The sequence below is a fragment of the Trachurus trachurus genome, assembly GCF_905171665.1.
Source record: "Trachurus trachurus genome assembly, chromosome: 15".
In the NCBI taxonomy this organism is placed as follows: Eukaryota; Metazoa; Chordata; class Actinopteri; order Carangiformes; family Carangidae; genus Trachurus; species Trachurus trachurus.
Genome location: NC_139906.1, coordinates 98,062 through 116,326, shown reverse-complemented (window position 1 = coordinate 116,326; position 18,265 = coordinate 98,062). Strand labels below are relative to the sequence as shown.

At 45.2% G+C, this 18,265-nt stretch overlaps 1 protein-coding gene across 1 annotated transcript in view; it reads right to left on the bottom strand.

The window, feature by feature from the left end:
- LOC310998568 (multimerin-2-like) overlaps window positions 1-11,818 on the bottom strand; it is a gene marked incomplete at its 5' end in the record, with an annotated part of 29,023 nt that extends 17,205 nt beyond the window's left edge. Inside the window, 5 exon segments of the mRNA XM_083988681.1 lie at window positions 831-1,034; window positions 2,841-2,947; window positions 3,064-3,186; window positions 11,570-11,707; window positions 11,709-11,818. Coding sequence (XP_083844807.1) covers window positions 831-1,034; window positions 2,841-2,947; window positions 3,064-3,186; window positions 11,570-11,707; window positions 11,709-11,818 — 682 coding nt within the window.
- Window positions 11,819-18,265: the final 6,447 nt, after the last annotated feature.

Here is an 18,265-nt window from a genome sequence, read left to right as displayed (position 1 = left end):
CTTTTAGTCACAGTAAACGTAGACTTTTAAAGCCTACCCATTGACTTTTAGTCGCAGTAAACGTAGACTTTTAAAGCCTACCCATTGACTTTTAGTCACAGTAAACGTAGACTTTTAAAGCCTACCCATTGACTTTTAGTCACAACCTTTACACCCATTGACTTTTAGTCGCAGTAAACACAGACTTTTAAAGCCTTGAGTGCAGAATTTGTTTGAACACAACTTCAACATTAGACGGGAGTAACTCCTACACAATATCTGTTTAAGTGTCTCTCTTCTCACACACACACACACACACACACACACACACACACACACACACACACACACTGATGACTCACTGTTGTTCTGGTCTAAAATGGAACCGGCTCAGTTTCCAGACTGGATCAAACCGAACAAGCTCCGATAACACAGGAGGTGTGTGTGTGTGTGTGTGTGTGTGTGTGTGTGTGTGTGTGTGTGTGTGTGTGTGTGTGTGTGTGTGTGTGTGTGTGTGTGTGTGTGTGTGTGTGTGTGTGTGCGCGATGGTCCTCAGTCCATAAATACACAGCAGAACTTTCCTGTAGCGATGATGTCATCATGAGGTCATGATGACCTGTCAGTAGGTCAAAGGTCAGAGGGAACGGAGCACTGTGGGAAACCTGGGGGAGGACGAGTGTGTGTGTGTGTGTGTGTGTGTGTGTGTGTGTGTGTGTGTGTGTTCCTCCATAGGAAATCCTGCCTTTCTTCAGTCTGTACATTATGGAGATGTCATGGACACACACACACACACACACACACAGGTTCTGTACTTGTTGCCATGGAAACTGAAGGTCCTGGTCCTGGCTCACCTGTAAGGAGCTCCTCCTCCTCCTCCTCCTCCTCCTGCTGGGGGTCGGGGGTGGGGCCGGGCTCCCAGGGGGGGCTCTGCTGGAGGTGCAGCGGCTGACTGACGAGGCTCCGGCTCCAGACCTGGTCCTGGTCCTGGTCCTGGTCCTGGTCCTGGTCCTGGTCCGGGTCCTGGTCAGCCTGATGGTCCTGGAGCCACGTCTGATCTGAGACACACAGGTCGCCATGACAACACAGAGTTAGAGAGACAGAGGTGGCTGATGGGAAACCAAAGATTTACCAAGACCCCCCCCATGAGAGGCTGCTCACAGTTTCACTTCCTGTCTCTCTAAAGGGGCGTGGCCAACCGCCCCCACACCTCGTCTGTGAACGTGTGTGTGGATTTATCCACCACTTTATTTTCTCATGATCCATTGCGTCACACCACAACGGAAGTCGGTTTTAGTAGCATTCTAGCGAGCGGCTAACTGGTAGCGTTAGCCACCAGTTCTAGCGAGCGGCTAACAGCGTTAGCCACCGGTGTAGGTACCAAATGTGGGGGCTCCGGGCTGCCAACACTGTTTTGACTAAATCTGATGATTGTTAAGTCTATAAAATGAATTATTGAACAAACATTACTATTTCTGTGTGCACGTTTTTGTAATTAGTCATGGTTGTCATAGTTGTTAGCTTAGCTGCTGCTGACAGCTAACAGCAGCAGCTAAGCTAACAGCAGGACGTCAGCTGTTAAAACCCTCCCGTTGTGGGACACAACATGAAACTACTCCAGTTAGCTCAGTCATGTTGGAACTAGGATATCCACTGGAGAAAATATTTTTTTCATGGGCCGTTTATTGAGTTATTGTTTATTGACACAGCTAACGGCTAACAGCTAACGGTTAGCCCAGCTAATCTAAAATGTTTGTTCAACAATTAGTTTTATAGACTTCATCAGAGTAGTCACAACGGTGATATAGTGACGTGAAAATGTGACATAAAGCTAAAACCTCGTCCGTATTGTTCTCATTAAAATTAGGTGATGATTATAAATAAAGTCATCACGGCCAATGTCTATCAACCAGTCTATGCTATCAACAATACAGTCACGGTGGAATGGAGTGTCATGGCGACACCCAGCGTCATTCTCCGGAAAGTGGTGGATACAATTTGTAGGTAGATGAAAGTGAGATATTTATATTTTCTTATGATAACATTAAATATCTACACAGATACATCTACATAGATCTGTGTGTCGTAGAGACAGAGACAGGTCTGGAACAAAGTGGATTTTCTCCTGATGTGTCCGTCTGAAAGTTTTACATGTTGGTGTCAAACTGTTCAGAAGAGATGTGGCTTGTGACAAATGAGTCCAACATTTACTTCAGTGACTGTGGGGAGAAAGGACAGACCATAATCTGTGTTCACGTTAAATTGTCCCATTGGAGTCAATACACTCTATGCTGCCTCTGGTCTCCCTAAAGGGGCGTGGCCGAGCAGAAGCCTAGTGACATCATACAGGAAGCTGATGACATCATGGGGGGGCGGGGTTTATAAACCGTCTTTGGGGAAACTAAAAGGGGGAGGAGCTCTGTAGTGACATCACAGGGTCACGTGACCGTCCTGTGATGAGTCATCGCTCAGCTTCCCATTGTTGTGCTGATGATGTCATCACGGACAGGAAGTCTGTTCAATCAGAGGTGTGGTGGGAGCGGGCTGTGTGTGTGTGTGTGTGTGTGTGTGTGTGTGTGTGTGTGTGTGTGTGTGTGTGTGTGTGTGTGTGTGTGTGTCTTTGTTCACTCTAAAGGTCAAAGGTCTAATTCTGGTTCTTTCCAGCGATGTGTTTGTTTTCTCAGGCCGACGCCCACTCAGGAAACAGGAAGTGGAGTCAGCGCTCTCTCTCTCTCTACCTGACCTCAGCCTGCTCTGCTCCTCCACACTGTCTTCATCTTCACCTTCATCCTCATCCTCATCCTCATCTTCATCCTCATCACCGTCATGTTGCTGTCTGCTGCGTTACCATGGTGACGACTCACCTGCGAGCTCACAGTTGTTCCCCGTGCGTCCGGCGCAGCAGCTCCACTCCAGCGACGTCACGACCTTCTGGGTCTGAGTGTAGAGCGGCTGCGTGGCCAGCCGGTACCTACACACACACACACACACACACACACACACACACACACACACACACAGAGTCAGGCGCCAGGTGAGCTTCCTGTTGACACACAGGAAGTGAAGTGAGCGGCGGCGGCGACTCACAGGACGACGTAGCAGTCGGAGCGGGCGCCGCTGCAGGGGCTCCGAGTCCTGATGGAAAACCTCTTGGTGCCGCACTTCTCTGTCACCAACACAGTCCTGTTACGGACGTACGCACACACATTCCTACACACACACACACACACACACACACACACACACACACACACACACACACACACACACACACACACACACACACACACACACACAGAGACACGAGTTATTGATGACTCCAGGTTTGGAGAATGACTCACCTCTGACCTTTGACCTTTGACCTCTGACTGACTCCACCCCCTTTTCAACATGAAAGTTCTTTAGTACTGCTTTAAATTTCATCAATGAGACCAACAGTATCTCCTAAAAACAATTTACCAACCGGTAAACCTCTAAAAGTGTGTGGGATCCCCCGGGATGAGGACGGAGCTCGGCCCCGGCAGATCAGCTGAGTAGAGCGGCTGCTGCCGCGGTGACAGCCGTTGCCATGGTCCCCGGTCGCGGCTTCCACAGACTGTGGATTTCTGTTAGCCCGTCTATGGTGTTTTACATTATACGTTAGCATTAAGCTAGCGGACTTTATATGCTTAGTTGTGACACTGGCTGTGTGTGTTTTGGACGTTGTTTCAAACTATGTGGGTTTGATTGAACATCTTTGATGCTTAAATATATATATATTGCCGCTTAATATATTGCTTTACTCCTCTTTTTATTTTGATTTGATCAAATCAAATCAAAATATTTTTGATTTGATCTTTTTATTTTGTATACCATTTTTACTGTAGGACAGGCTAGGACACCGTTTGTTTACTGTGGTCACTTCCGTCCCTCCCACACACCGCACTGATTCGCTTAGGGCACCGCCAATCAGAATCACCATAGCTAGCACACAGCCAATCAGAGTACCTGTCGAGTCTACTCTCCCGACGGCCGACGAGTCCCGACTGAGCAGAGGCTCGTCTGCACCGCGCAGCACATACACAATGAATGGTGAAGCTACAACTCAGCAGCTGCAGCTTCAGGAGACTCAGCTTCACTCAGCTTCACTTCTCCTGAAACGTCGGCGCAAAGGAACAAACTTAGTGAAAATGATGGAATGGATCGGCTTCAGTGAAGACGTTCTGAGCCTCAGGTGCTCCGACCTCCGACCTCTGACCAGGTGACCAGGTGACCAGGTGACCCTCAGGGAGTGGGCTGGTGTTTAGTCGTCATGGGAACCAGGGCTCCGTGAGGAGACTCCGCCTCCAACAGTCAGCTGCTCCGACGTGTCATGACGTCACAACCCCCCCCCCCCCCCCCCCCCAACACACACAGAGCTCTCTGTCTGTCGGAGCTTCCTCTGCTGTGTGTGTGTGTGTGTGTGTGTGTGTGTGTGTGTGTGTGTGTGTGTGTGTGTGTGTGTGTGTGTGTTGGGGGGGGTCAGTCAGGATCATGTTACTGGTGTTATTTTTCTTTTTGATTCTTTCTGTTTCAGTGAGGGGGGGTCGACCCCCCACCACCTAAAGTCAACAAATTAAAGAGCAACAACAGGAAACTGCAGGAACACGACCAAACAAGGAGCTGCATGTTTAGACTAGCAGCACACGGGGGGGGGGGGCACGAGGGGGGGGGCAGCAGCACACAGGGGGGGGGGGGCAGCAGCACACAGGGGGGGGGCAGGAGGAGATGACGGAGAGGAAAACCACTGATCTGAGCTCAGTTTCAGTTTCTAGACTTCATATTATTGATCTTTGGAGCTGAGTTCTTTCTTCCTCAGCCGACTCTGCTTCACCACTACTATTATTATTATTAATCAGTCTCCTTGGCAACGAGCTTGACACAAAAATAATCTTCCAAGGCAGTAACTCTAACTCCGTTCAAAAGAAAACTTTACTTAGATTCGCTCTGAGGTATCGTCAAAAACCTGTCTTGCTCCTTAAGCCTGATTTCCCCCGGGCCGTCAGCGCCGCGGAGCGCCGCGGAGCGTCAGCGTGGCGGTCACCGCTGCCGATCGCTGCCGATCGCTGCCACTCTAATCAGAAGCACCGCGCCGCGTCTCAGCAGCGCTCCAGGCCGCGGCTCTCCTCTCCGCGCCGCAGCACTATCCCGTTTTGACGCTCCCGTTGCTAAATCGCGTCAAGCTCAACAGAGCCGATCGCACCAGACAGGAAGTCAGACACAGTGTCAAAGTAAAACACTTCCGCCCCCTTTCAAAATAAAACACAACATGCACATTTGATGTGGCGACATCAAAAGCTGTCGCCACTTTGTTGATATCAACCGCTCTGCACTGTAAAGAGCAACGATCTCGCGTACGTACGGTCCGTATTCTCATGTGAATACGGCTGGCTCGCAAGGCAGCACCGCGCCGCCGTAACGCGTCCAGTGGGGACTGACGCCGGGCAGAGGACGGAGCAAAACCACGGCGCTGACGTTCCGCGGCGCTGACGGCCCCGGTGGAAATCAGGCGTTAGGCTGCTTAACCTGGTCTGAAAGCTAAGCTACTGTGATGTCATCAACATCATACTTAAAGGAGCAGTTCAACATTTTAAAGGAAAACTTGTCATGTCTGTCAAGTTTCTGTTTGCTATTGCACATTTCATGTTTATGTCTTGTCTTTCCTGTTTTATTTTGAAATCACTAACCCTCTGTCTCTGTTCTAGATTTACTTCCTGCACGCCCTTCCCCCGTCCTGTCACACCTGCTCCCTGATTGCTCTCCCCACCTGTTTCCCATCTTCCCTCATTACCTCTTGTACTTTACCTTGTGTGTCTCACAGTCTAGTTGCCAGTTCGTTGTACCTCACAGTCCTCGTCCCAGCTCTTATCATAGACCAAGCCATAGCCTGTTTTCGTGTATGACCCTGCTTGCCCCTTTGACCTGCCTTTTGCCTCTCGATTTGGAAACTTCTGCCTACCTGACTGCCTACCCGTGTACCGAACCCTGCCTGGTAATAAACCTGCCTTTCTTGCCTGAACCTGCTGTGTTGAGCATTTGTGTCCTCCAGTTCTGCGCTCTTAGTTCATGACAGAACGAACTGGCCATGACGGACACAGCCGACACAGATCAGGTTCGTAATGCCCTTAGAGCTCAGGGCCAGAAGCTAGCTCAGCAGGAGCAACAGCTTGCTACCCTGTGCTCGAGTCTGAGAGACCTGGCCACACGGCAGGACTCAATGATGCAATCTCTGGGCGGGCAGGTTAATTTGCTTCTGGAGAGATTTGACAACGCAACCCTCCCTGTAGCTGCGCCAAATGTTGGGCCGGAACCACCGCCCATCCTGGCTGCTGCCGCTCCACCACCTGATGCAGCTGCAGCACCATGTCCCCAGTTGTCTCGGCCTCAGAGATTCTCAGGAGACTCAGGTGATGTCAAGCCATTTCTCACACAGTGTGAACTCCATTTTGAACTGCAGGCTGCGGCCTTTCCTACTGAGCGCTCCAAGATCGCTTTCATCATCTCCCACCTGTCTGGACGCGCTGAAGCCTGGGCTACTGCTGAATGGAGCCGCCGTGCCATGTCATGTGCCTCACTCGCGGACTTCACCAGGGCGCTGACACAGATCTTTCAACACACTTCACCTGGCCGAGAGGCTGCCCGAGCAATCATCAAACTGAGGCAAGGCAAACGTAAGGTCACAGATTATGCCATAGACTTTCGTACTCTTGCTGCTGAGAGTGAATGGAATGCTGCTGCGTTAGCCGATGCATTTTTTCAGGGGCTGTCCGGAAACATTAAGGATCATCTGGTCTCCATGGACTTACCAGAGGATTTGGATTCGCTCATCGCCGTCGCCATCAAGATCGACAAGAGGCTCACGGAACGAGATCAGGACCGGGGTCGCCTTCCTGTGCGCGCTCCGCCTCACCAGAGTGGGAGAGGTGCTTCGCCTGACCGGCCTAATCGACTTCGCCCACTTTCCACATCCTTCGCTCCCCCAGCCGACAACATGGAGGAACCCATGCAGCTGGGTAACACCCGTCTCCCCCATGAGGAGCGCCTTCGCCGGCAGAGGGACGGGCGCTGCTTTTACTGCGGTCTCCTGGGACATCAGGTCGCAGACTGCCATATCAAGACCTCCAAGTACGGACTCAAGACTGCTGTAAGGGTGAGCCAGAACACTGTTATTCATAACCCTGCTCACTATGAAGTTAAAGTTAGTTTTCACTCGAACACTGCTTCCATGGTGGTGCCAATTTTCATAGACTCTGGCTCTGATGCTAACCTCATGAACCTCTCTCTCGTCAGGAGTCTGGGCCTGAGCCAGCTCCGGTTACAACGTCCCCTCGAGGTGAAAGCGGTTGATGGCAATCCTCTGGGCCGAATTACCCACCGCACTCAATCAGTAACAGTCACGTTTCCTGATAGTCATACTGAGAGTATTAGTTTTCATGTTTTTCCCGCCATGTCCCATTTGGCTATCCTCGGGCACCCCTGGTTAACCAGACATAATCCCAATTTTGATTGGGTAAAGGGTCAAGTTTTGTCATGGGGCCAGGGCTGTTACCAGTCATGTTTTGTTCCTCAGCCAGCATTGGCTCACCAAGACCCGGATCTTTCTGGGGTGCCTGCTTGTTACTACGACTTAGCTTTGGTTTTCAGTAAAGCGAGGGCGAAATCACTTCCTCCTCACCGCCCTTATGACTGCTGTATTGACTTGTTGCAAGGAGCTACTCCGCCTAGGGGTAGGCTGTTCTCTCTCTCCTCCCCAGAACGTCAAGCCATGGAGGAGTACATCCAGGACTCGCTTACGGCAGGGATTATCCGTCCTTCTTCTTCACCGGCGGGAGCAGGATTTTTCTTTGTGGAGAAGAAAGATAAATCCCTGCGCCCCTGCATAGATTATCGGGGCCTCAATGACATAACAATTAAAAACAGGTACCCTCTCCCGCTCATCTCCACAGCCTTTGAACTCCTTGAGGGAGCCAAAGTATTCACTAAACTAGACTTGCGCAATGCTTACCACCTCGTACGCATCAAGCAGGGGGATGAATGGAAGACGGCGTTCAACACCCCTACAGGACATTATGAATATCTTGTCATGCCCTTTGGTTTAACCAATGCTCCTGCTGTTTTTCAAAATCTTGTGAATGACGTCCTACGGGACATGCTCAATGTATTTGTGTTTGTGTACATAGACGACATCCTGGTATTCTCCCCCGATGAGGAAACTCACAAGGACCATGTCCGGAAAGTGCTACAACGGTTGCTCGACAACCAGTTGTATGTCAAGGCGGAAAAGTGTGAGTTCCACAAGCCCTCAGTGTCATTCCTGGGGTTTGTGCTGTCTGAGGGGGAAATCCAGATGGACCCTGCCAAGGTTTCTGCAGTTGCAGAGTGGGCCACGCCTCGTTCGAGGAAGGAGGTTCAGAGGTTTCTTGGTTTTGCCAATTTTTATCGCAAATTTATCCGCAACTATAGTTCCGTTGCTGCTCCATTGCATAACCTGACCTCTCCTAATCAAGCTTTTGTCTGGTCCACAGAATGTGAAACCTCTTTTAACCTCCTCAAGAAGAGCTTCACCTCAGCGCCCGTGCTCACACTCCCAGACTCCCGCCAGCAGTTCATAGTCGAGGTGGATGCCTCTGATGTGGGTGTTGGGGCAGTGCTCTCACAGATTAATCCAGATAATGGTAAGCTGCACCCTTGTGCTTTTCTTTCCAAAAAACTCTCCAGTGCAGAACAAAATTATGACATTGGGGATAGAGAACTGCTGGCGGTGAAGGTGGCTCTGGAGGAGTGGAGGCACTGGCTTGAGGGAGCGCAACAGCCATTTCAGGTCTGGACTGACCATAAAAATCTTGAATATCTGAAGTCTGCCAAAAGATTAAACTCCAGGCAGGCCAGATGGTCTATTTTCTTTAGCCGATTTGATTTTGTCCTCTCATTCCGCCCTGGCTCCAAAAACACCAAACCTGACTCTCTTTCTCGTATGTTTGACCCAGACAATTCCAATCAGGCTCCCAAAACCATCCTTCCAAAGTCCTGTTTTGTTTCGGCCTTCTCCTGGGGAGTTGAGGACAAGGTCAGAGCGGCTAGTGTCAGCGTCCAGGTTCCTCCGGAGTGTCCAGAGGACAAACTGTTCGTGGTCCCGGAACTCCGGGGGGAGGTTATACATTGGGGACACACCAACAAGGTAACTTGCCACCCAGGGATCCTTAAGACCCTGTCTGTAGTGCAGCAGCGTTTCTGGTGGCCCAAGATGAAGAATGATGTTATTGATTATGTTAACGCTTGCACTGTCTGTGCCATGTACAAAGTGTCCCATCGGAGACCACCAGGGGAGCTTCTGCCCCTCTCAGTACCCAAGCGCCCATGGTCGCACATTTCCTTGGATTTTGTCACCGGGCTGCCTCCCTCTAGTGGTAACACTGTTGTTTTGACTGTTGTTGACAGACTGTCTAAGATGGCTCACTTCATCCCGCTCCCCAAGCTTCCTTCGGCCAAGGAGACAGCCGAAGCATTAATTAATCATGTTTTCAGGATTCATGGCTTCCCTGAGGATGTGGTCTCTGACCGGGGCCCACAATTCATCTCCAAGTTCTGGAAAGAGTTTTGTGGTCTGTTGGGAGCCACAGTTAGCCTGTCGTCAGGTTTTCACCCACAGTCTAATGGACAATCTGAACGCCTCAATCAGGAACTCGAAAAAGGCCTGAGGATCACTGCATCGCGACACCCGGACACCTGGTCATCACAACTGGTCTGGGTGGAACTTGCTCATAACTCCTTACCCTCTGCATCATCTGGTTTTTCTCCGTTTCATGTAGTACATGGTCACCCACTCTCTCTCTTTCCTTCCACAGACCCTGATAGCTCTGTTCCATCTGCTCTGTCTTTGGTTCGCCGCTGTAAGAGGACCTGGGAGCGAGCTCGCCAGCACCTCCTGCGGCAGTCCACCGCATATAAGGCCGCGGCGGACAAAAAGAGGTCGTCTGCTCCTGCTTACTCCACGGGTCAAAAGGTCTGGCTTTCGACCAAGAATCTGCCACTCAGGGTGGAGTCTCGCAAGCTCGCCCCCAGGTTCATCGGCCCCTTCCCCATAACCAAGGTTGTTAATCCTGTCTCTGTCCGTCTGCGTCTCCCTAGGCCCATGCGTGTCCACCCCACATTTCACGTTAGTCATGTCAAACCAGCACTCACCAGCCAGTTCTGCCCTCCGGCCAGGCCCCCTCCACCCCCCCGGTTCATCGACGGCGGTCCAGTTTTTGCGGTCAGGAAGCTCCTGTCGGCCCGCCGTCGTGGCAGGGGGATCCAGTACTTGGTGGACTGGGAGGGGTACGGGCCGGAGGAGCGGTCCTGGATCCCCTCTCGGTTTATTGTCTGCCCCTCACTTATTCGTGATTTCCATGCCTCGCACCCTCAAGCACCTGGGCCTTCAGGAGCCGGCCCTTAAGGGGGGGGTACTGTCATGTCTGTCAAGTTTCTGTTTGCTATTGCACATTTCATGTTTATGTCTTGTCTTTCCTGTTTTATTTTGAAATCACTAACCCTCTGTCTCTGTTCTAGATTTACTTCCTGCACGCCCTTCCCCCGTCCTGTCACACCTGCTCCCTGATTGCTCTCCCCACCTGTTTCCCATCTTCCCTCATTACCTCTTGTACTTTACCTTGTGTGTCTCACAGTCTAGTTGCCAGTTCGTTGTACCTCACAGTCCTCGTCCCAGCTCTTATCATAGACCAAGCCATAGCCTGTTTTCGTGTATGACCCTGCTTGCCCCTTTGACCTGCCTTTTGCCTCTCGATTTGGAAACTTCTGCCTACCTGACTGCCTACCCGTGTACCGAACCCTGCCTGGTAATAAACCTGCCTTTCTTGCCTGAACCTGCTGTGTTGAGCATTTGTGTCCTCCAGTTCTGCGCTCTTAGTTCATGACAAAACTACCAACTATTGTAGCCTAAGCAATACAAATATGACTCTTACAGTTGAGTTGGATCTATAATCTATAATCTATAATCTATAATCTATAATCTATCATCTATAATCTATAATCTATAATCTATAACCAATAATCTATCATCTATAACCAATAATCTATCATCTATCATCTATAATCTATCATCTATCATCTATAATCTATCATCTATAATCTATAAACTACAATCTAGTTGTCACTGATTTATTCTCAGAAACAGGAACTTCAGGATCAACATGACGACCGTAACTGAGCGTGATCAGCTGATCAAAGCCTAATATTGATCACTGTGATCCATTTCCCGCTGCCAAAAACGTCACCATGGCAACGTGTGGTGTAGTTCTGTGGGCGGGGCCACGTTCAGGCGTGTTCAGTGAAAAGTCCTTTACAAACCAATCAATCAATCAACCACTGGCAGCCTCCTGAGGTCAGAGGTCACACAGATGGTAGCAGCCAATCAGAGCAGAGTCCTGATGGTCATGTGACTCACCCGTTCACACACAGACAGACGGTAGCAGCCAATCAGAGCAGAGTCCTGATGTCATGTGACTCACCCGTTCACACACACACAGATAGAGGTAGCAGCCAATCAGAGCAGAGTCCTGATGGTCATGTGACTCACCCGTTCCTGGCCACCGGCTCTCCTCTGTCTCTCTGGGGGGCCTCGCTCGCCCTGGGCTGGAGCTCCATGGGGGGAAAAGGAACTTCTCTTCCTCCTCCTCCTCCTCCTCCTCCTCCCCCCACCCCCCCCCTCCCTCTCCCTCTCCCCCTCCCCCCCCTCCTCCTCCTCCACCTGGGGGTCTCGGGCTCGGACCTCACAGCGAGCGCTCACCAGCAAACACAGAACCAGGAGCAGAGCCGCGGCCGCCATGTCTGTCTGCTTAGTGCTGAGTGGAGCTCGCACGCCCCCCGGCCGCCTTTAAACAGCTGGAGGAGAGAGAGAGAGGAGGGGGGGGAGGACACACCCCCCCATTTCCTCTGCTGGTGACTGTTGAGGTCTCTCCCCCCTCCTCCCTCTCCCTCTCTCTCTCCTTCAGTTTCCTCCTGTGGACGAGATAAGACGACAGGAAGTCTGCTGCCCCCCCCCCCTCGACCCCCCCGACCCCCCCAGCAGGGTGGGTGTGTGTTCCTGTTCTTCTGTCTTTCTCCAACCACACCAGAGTTATTATAGTTAACACTAAAACTGTTTAACTGTTTAAAAAAGGAAAGATAAGCATCTACAAAGAAACACAATTCTTTCCAAGAATATTTGTCTTATTTCTTGTCAAAATGTCTAATTTCTAGTCTAAACTAAACTCTTTCCACTTAAAATAAGACTCATCGGTAACACTTTACACTAAGGTACACAAAATTAGAGTAGTTAATGAGTAACTAATGAAGAACTAATGAGGAACTAATGAGTAGTTAGTGAGGAACTAAGCTACACAAAATTACAGTAGTTACTGAGGAACTAAGCTACACAAAATTACAGTAGTTACTGAGGAACTACTGATTAATTAACTATTAGTTAATGGTCAGTTCTTCAGGAACCCCTGATCAAATTTCAGAGGAGTAGTTACTGAGGAACTAATGAGTAGTTAGTTAGGGAAATGAGATACACAAAATTACAGTAGTTACTGAGGAACTAATGATTAACTAACTATTAGTTAATGGTCAGTTCTTCAGGAACCCCTGATCAAATTTCAGAGGAGTAGTTAATGAGGAACTAATGAGGAACTATTAATGATCAGTTCTTCATTAACTCATGATATAATTTCATAGATAGTTAATCACAACTTGATGATTAGCGAACTAGTTACTTCATCAGTACAGAATCATTACTCAATAAAATGTCCAGTAGTTAACCTTTATGACCTAAAGTGACACATAATGAGTGGTTTTTCATTTCTTCATCTTCATCTTTACATTAGTAGTTCCTTAAAAAAATCACAGACAGCAGGATTCTTTAGAAGATTTTATTCATTAATTTCAGACCACATACACATCAATATGACCATCCATTTTGCCTTTGAAATAAATATGATAGTTTGTCACATGTTTGGTAGGCTAAATGAATGTATCATGGGGCTGTGTAGTACTGTATACTGATCACACCGTGGTTCACAGTAAAGTTGTTTGAGGTGCACAAAATTTAGAGTAGTTATTTACTATGAAACAAATTTGGAATGAATGAGGAACTCACTATTAGTTAATGGTGAGTTATTCAGTAACTCCTAATCAAATTACTGAGGAACTAACTATTACTTAATCATTAGTTACCCTTTTTGTGTACCTTAAGGTAAAGTGAGACATCAAAATGAGTAGGTAATGAGTACTGAATCATTACTTAGTCATTAGTTACCCTTTTTGTGTACCTTATAGTAAAGTGAGAAATCAAATTGAGTAGGTAATGAGTACTGAATCATTAGTTACCCTTTTTGTGTACCTTATAGTAAAGTGAGACATCAAAAGGACTAGGTAATGAGTACTGAATCATTAGTTACCCATTTTGTGTACCTTATAGTAAAGTGAGACATCAAAATGACTAGGTAATGAGTACTGAATCATTACTGAATCATTAGTTACTCTTTTTGTGTAAGGTACACAAACATTACAGTAGTTACTGATGAACTAATGAGGAACCAAAATAATCATTTGCCTCCATGTGCACCAAAATGACATAGAATGTAAAACAACAACAAAAACCTTTGTAACTTACTTGCTTAAAAAAAGTCATGTCTTTTATTTTGGAAACAAGATCTTCAATTCCGGTGGCTCACCTGTGCAGCTTTACTGTGAGGAGCAGTGAATTCATTTGACGACGATGAGAGAAGTAATGGACAGAGCAAGGAAGAGCAGAAGCTCCCATCTCAACTATATCAGAGACGTTCTATATCTCGAGGATGAGGATGTGACTGTACAGTATAAGTACATTTTAATGGTATCTCTCTCTCTTTTTTTTTTTTTATATATACCGGTATATATACAAATTCGGTAAGATTGCTCCTCAAATTTACTGTAAGATAACTTTGTCCAAAGTGAATTTAGCCCTCTAAAACCGACCGTAGTTTGGTTAACCGAACGTTACATTGATGCTACGCTTGCACATGTTTTACAAAACATTAAATAACTTATGAACCGTTTATGATAGAGACGAGCTGTGAACAGCATCTGAATCGGGGGGGTTATCCGCTTTCCGAGGGTCCTTGAATGGTGCCTCTACGACAACACGTGACACTGGAAGAGAAGCTAAACCGAGCATAGCATTGATGCTGAGGTTGCACATTTTTGTCAATATTTAATAACTTATGAACCGTATATGATAGAGACGAGTTGTGAACAGCATCTGAATCACTGGATTTTTTGAATGGTGCCTCTATGACAACAAGGGACGATATGCGTCATGTAACCACATGGTAAGGGAACAGAGCTAAACCGAGCTAGCATCAATGCAACACTTGAGCATACTTTCATAGAGGCACCATTGAAGGACCCTCGGAAAGCAAAGAATCCCGCGATTCAGATGCAGTTAACAGGTTATTTAATGTTTTGTACAACGTGTGCAAGTGTAGCATCAATGCTACATTCTGTTAACCGACCATAGCATCGATGCTATGCTAGGTCACTTTGGAGAAAGTTAGCATAGTAAAATTTGAGGAGTCATCTTACACATCTTCCAAAAAAAAAAAAAAAAGACAGATACCATTAAAATATCACTGTACGGTCACACCCTCATCCTCGAGATATCGTCGAAATGGGATTTTCCTTCTTTTGCTTTTCCCTGCATGGTCCATTGCTTCTCTTGTGGCATGGTCAATTGCTTCTCTTGTGCCAAGTGAATTCACTGCTCCTCACAGTAAAGATGCACAGGAAATGATGATCTCGTTTCCAAAATAAAAGACAAATGACACTTTGTAAATGACCTTTATGATAAGAACATTACTTCATTTGTTGTTTTTATGTTTATTTATTTAGTTTCTGAACATTAGTCAAGGTCAGGGCTTTATTTCTTATATATTAAGCTGACGTTATATTCAGTGCTTTTATTTTGAAAGCGTCTCGCCGAGACCTCATAAACTTCCGGTGCTACGGATTTTACCGGCAGTGTGTCTGCAAGGCCAGAGTGTCTTCAATGCTAAAAGTGTGCCTAACTTACATGAAACGCCCTAGCACCTGGCTAATAAGGGGCACAAGGTTTGTTTTTGTTACCTTTTCATGTTATATTTATGTCCGGCTCGAGTTTGGTCGCCGTTGATAGTCTCATGTATGTATGGAACATGTTGTGGTTAGCGGTAGCTATTAGCATTGGCCAGCTCGGCTTAGTTAGCTTAGCTTAGCTCCATCTCACTTCAATACATTGAAGTGAGATAAAGCTAAGCTAACTCGTTGATTGTTTTATTAATGCAACAGGACTGTTTTGTCTGTTTGATGTGAGGTCTGGTAAGGTTAAAAACAGTTAATTGGATTAAAAACAAACGGTTAAAAATATTTATTTCATGGTAATACAGCACTCCATTTGGATATTGTCTTTTGATTAAATAGATAAAAAGGGAGTCAACTTACATTGAGCATGTTTTTATTTCCTTTACCCTGTTTTTAACATTTTTAACTCTTCCTTCTACCCTGTTTTTAACTCTACTTTCCCTACCTTGTTTTAACAATTGTAGCACTTTGAGATCGTGCCGATGAAAAGTGCATTACAAATTAAATTTATTATTATTATTATTATTATGATTGTTTATGTGATAAAAGCAGTTAAAAATAATTTCATTTATGTAAAAGGAAAGGTAACTGTATTTTATTTTCTTCTCATAGCTCTTACGGTGTGTCTGCAACTGAATACGGTCCATGGAATGAAGGAATGTGAACCATCAGTTTCATCATTTGTGACCATCATTTAGCTGGGGACGCTACACACTTGTTATTTTTTATTAGGCTATTATTAAAACAAGAAAGCTACAAAGGTTTTTCTTTTCTTTTCTTTCTCTTTTTATTATTATTTTTTTTTACATTCTATCATATTTTCTTGTGTGTGGACATAAAAAAAATGTTATTTTGGTGTACCTGTGCAGGTAAAATCTTATTTTGGTGCCCGTGAAGACAAAAGTTATTTTGGTGCACATAGAGGCAAATGATTATTTTGGTTCTTCATTAGTTCATCAGTAACTACTGTAATGTTTGTGTACCTTACACAAAAATAGTAACTAATGACTAGGTAATGATTCAGTACTTATTACCTACTCATATTGATGTCTCACTTTACTATAAGGTGCACAAAAAGGGTAACTAATGATTCAGTACTCATTACCTAGTCATTTTGATGTCTCACTTTACTATAAGGTACACAAAAAGGGTAACTAATGATTCAGTAATGATTCAGTACTCATCACCTAGTCATTTTGATGTCTCACTTTACTATAAGGTACACAAAAAGGGTAACTAATGATTCAGTACTCATTACCTAGTCATTTTGATGTCTCACTTTACTATAAGGTACACAAAAAGGGTAACTAATGATTCAGTACTCATTACCTACTCAATTTGATTTCTCACTTTACTATAAGGTACACAAAAAGGGTAACTAATGACTAAGTAATGATTCAGTACTCATTACCTACTCATTTTGATGTCTCACTTTACCTTAAGGTACACAAAAAGGGTAACTAATGATTAAGTAATAGTTAGTTCCTCAGTAATTTGATTAGGAGTTACTGAAGAACTCACCATTAACTAATAGTGAGTTCCTCATTCATTCCAAATTTGTTTCATAGTAAATAACTACTCTAAATTTTGTGCACCTCAAACAACTTTACTGTGAACCACGGTGTGATCAGTATACAGTACTACACAGCCCCATGATACATTCATTTAGCCTACCAAACATGTGACAAACTATCATATTTATTTCGAAGGCAACATGGATGGTCATATTGATGTGTATGTGGTCTGAAATTAATGAATAAAATCTTCTAAAGAATCCTGCTGTCTGTGATTTTTTAAGGAACTACTAATGTAAAGATGAAGATGAAGAAATGAAAAACCACTCATTATGTGTCACTTTAGGTCATAAAGGTTAACTACTGGACATTTTATTGAGTAATGATTCTGTACTGATGAAGTAACTAGTTCGCTAATCATCAAGTTGTGATTAACTTTCTATGAAATTATATCATGAGTTAATGAAGAACTGATCATTAATAGTTCCTCATTAGTTCCTCATTAACTACTCCTCTGAAATTTGATCAGGGGTTCCTGAAGAACTGACCATTAACTAATAGTTAGTTAATCATTAGTTCCTCAGTAACTACTCTAATTTTGTGTATCTCAGTTCCCTAACTAACTACGCATTAGTTCCTCATTAACTACTCCTCTGAAATTTGATCAGGGGTTCCTGAAGAACTGACCATTAACTAATAGTTAATTAATCAGTAGTTCCTCAGTAACTATTGTAATTTTGTGTACCTTAGTTCCTCAGTAACTACTGTAATTTTGTGTAGCTCAATTCCTCACTAACTACTCATTAGTTCCTCATTAGTTCTTCATTAGTTACTCATTAACTACTCTAATTTTGTGTACCTTAGTGTAAAGTGTTACCGACTCATCACCTAAAAATGAACTTGTTTTTAGATCATTTTCACTTGTTTCAAACAAATTTTCACTTGAAATAAGTAGAAAAATCTGCCAGTGAAAGCAAGTTTTTTGTGTTTGTAATAAGAAAGAAAAACTTGCTCCACTATCAGATTTTTCTACTTATTTCAAGTGAAAATCTGCTTGAAAGAAGTAAAAAGTGTCTAAAAACAAGCTGCTTTTTATGTGATGAGTCTTATTTTAAGTAGAATGAGATTAGTTTTGACTAGAAATAAGACAAATATTCTTGGTACGATTTTGAGTTTTTGCAGTGAAGAAGGAGAAAGAGAAAAAGAAGGGAAAAAAAGAAAAGATAGATAGACGAGTAGTGTCTACCGTTATTTTGTTTGTTTTCTTGTCACTACTATGTTTCATCATTCTTAATATTTTGAAACAGAGAATAATATTGCTGTTGATAGTAAGCCAATGTAACTATAACAACAGAGAGGAGCAGCTACTATAAGTTTACTTCATCCTGCTGCTTTTCATTCATGGTGACAATGTGTAGCTACATCATGTAAATGACTTTATTATGACTTTATTTTACAGGATAGCCCCTTGAGATGTGCCATCTCATTTTCGAGGGGGTCCATGTTATCAACGGAAATACAAACATACATAGTACATTATAATATACAAAGAAAGTAAGCAGAACAAACAAACAGACGAAAAACAAAACAAAAACAACAAACAAACAAAAACAGACACATGA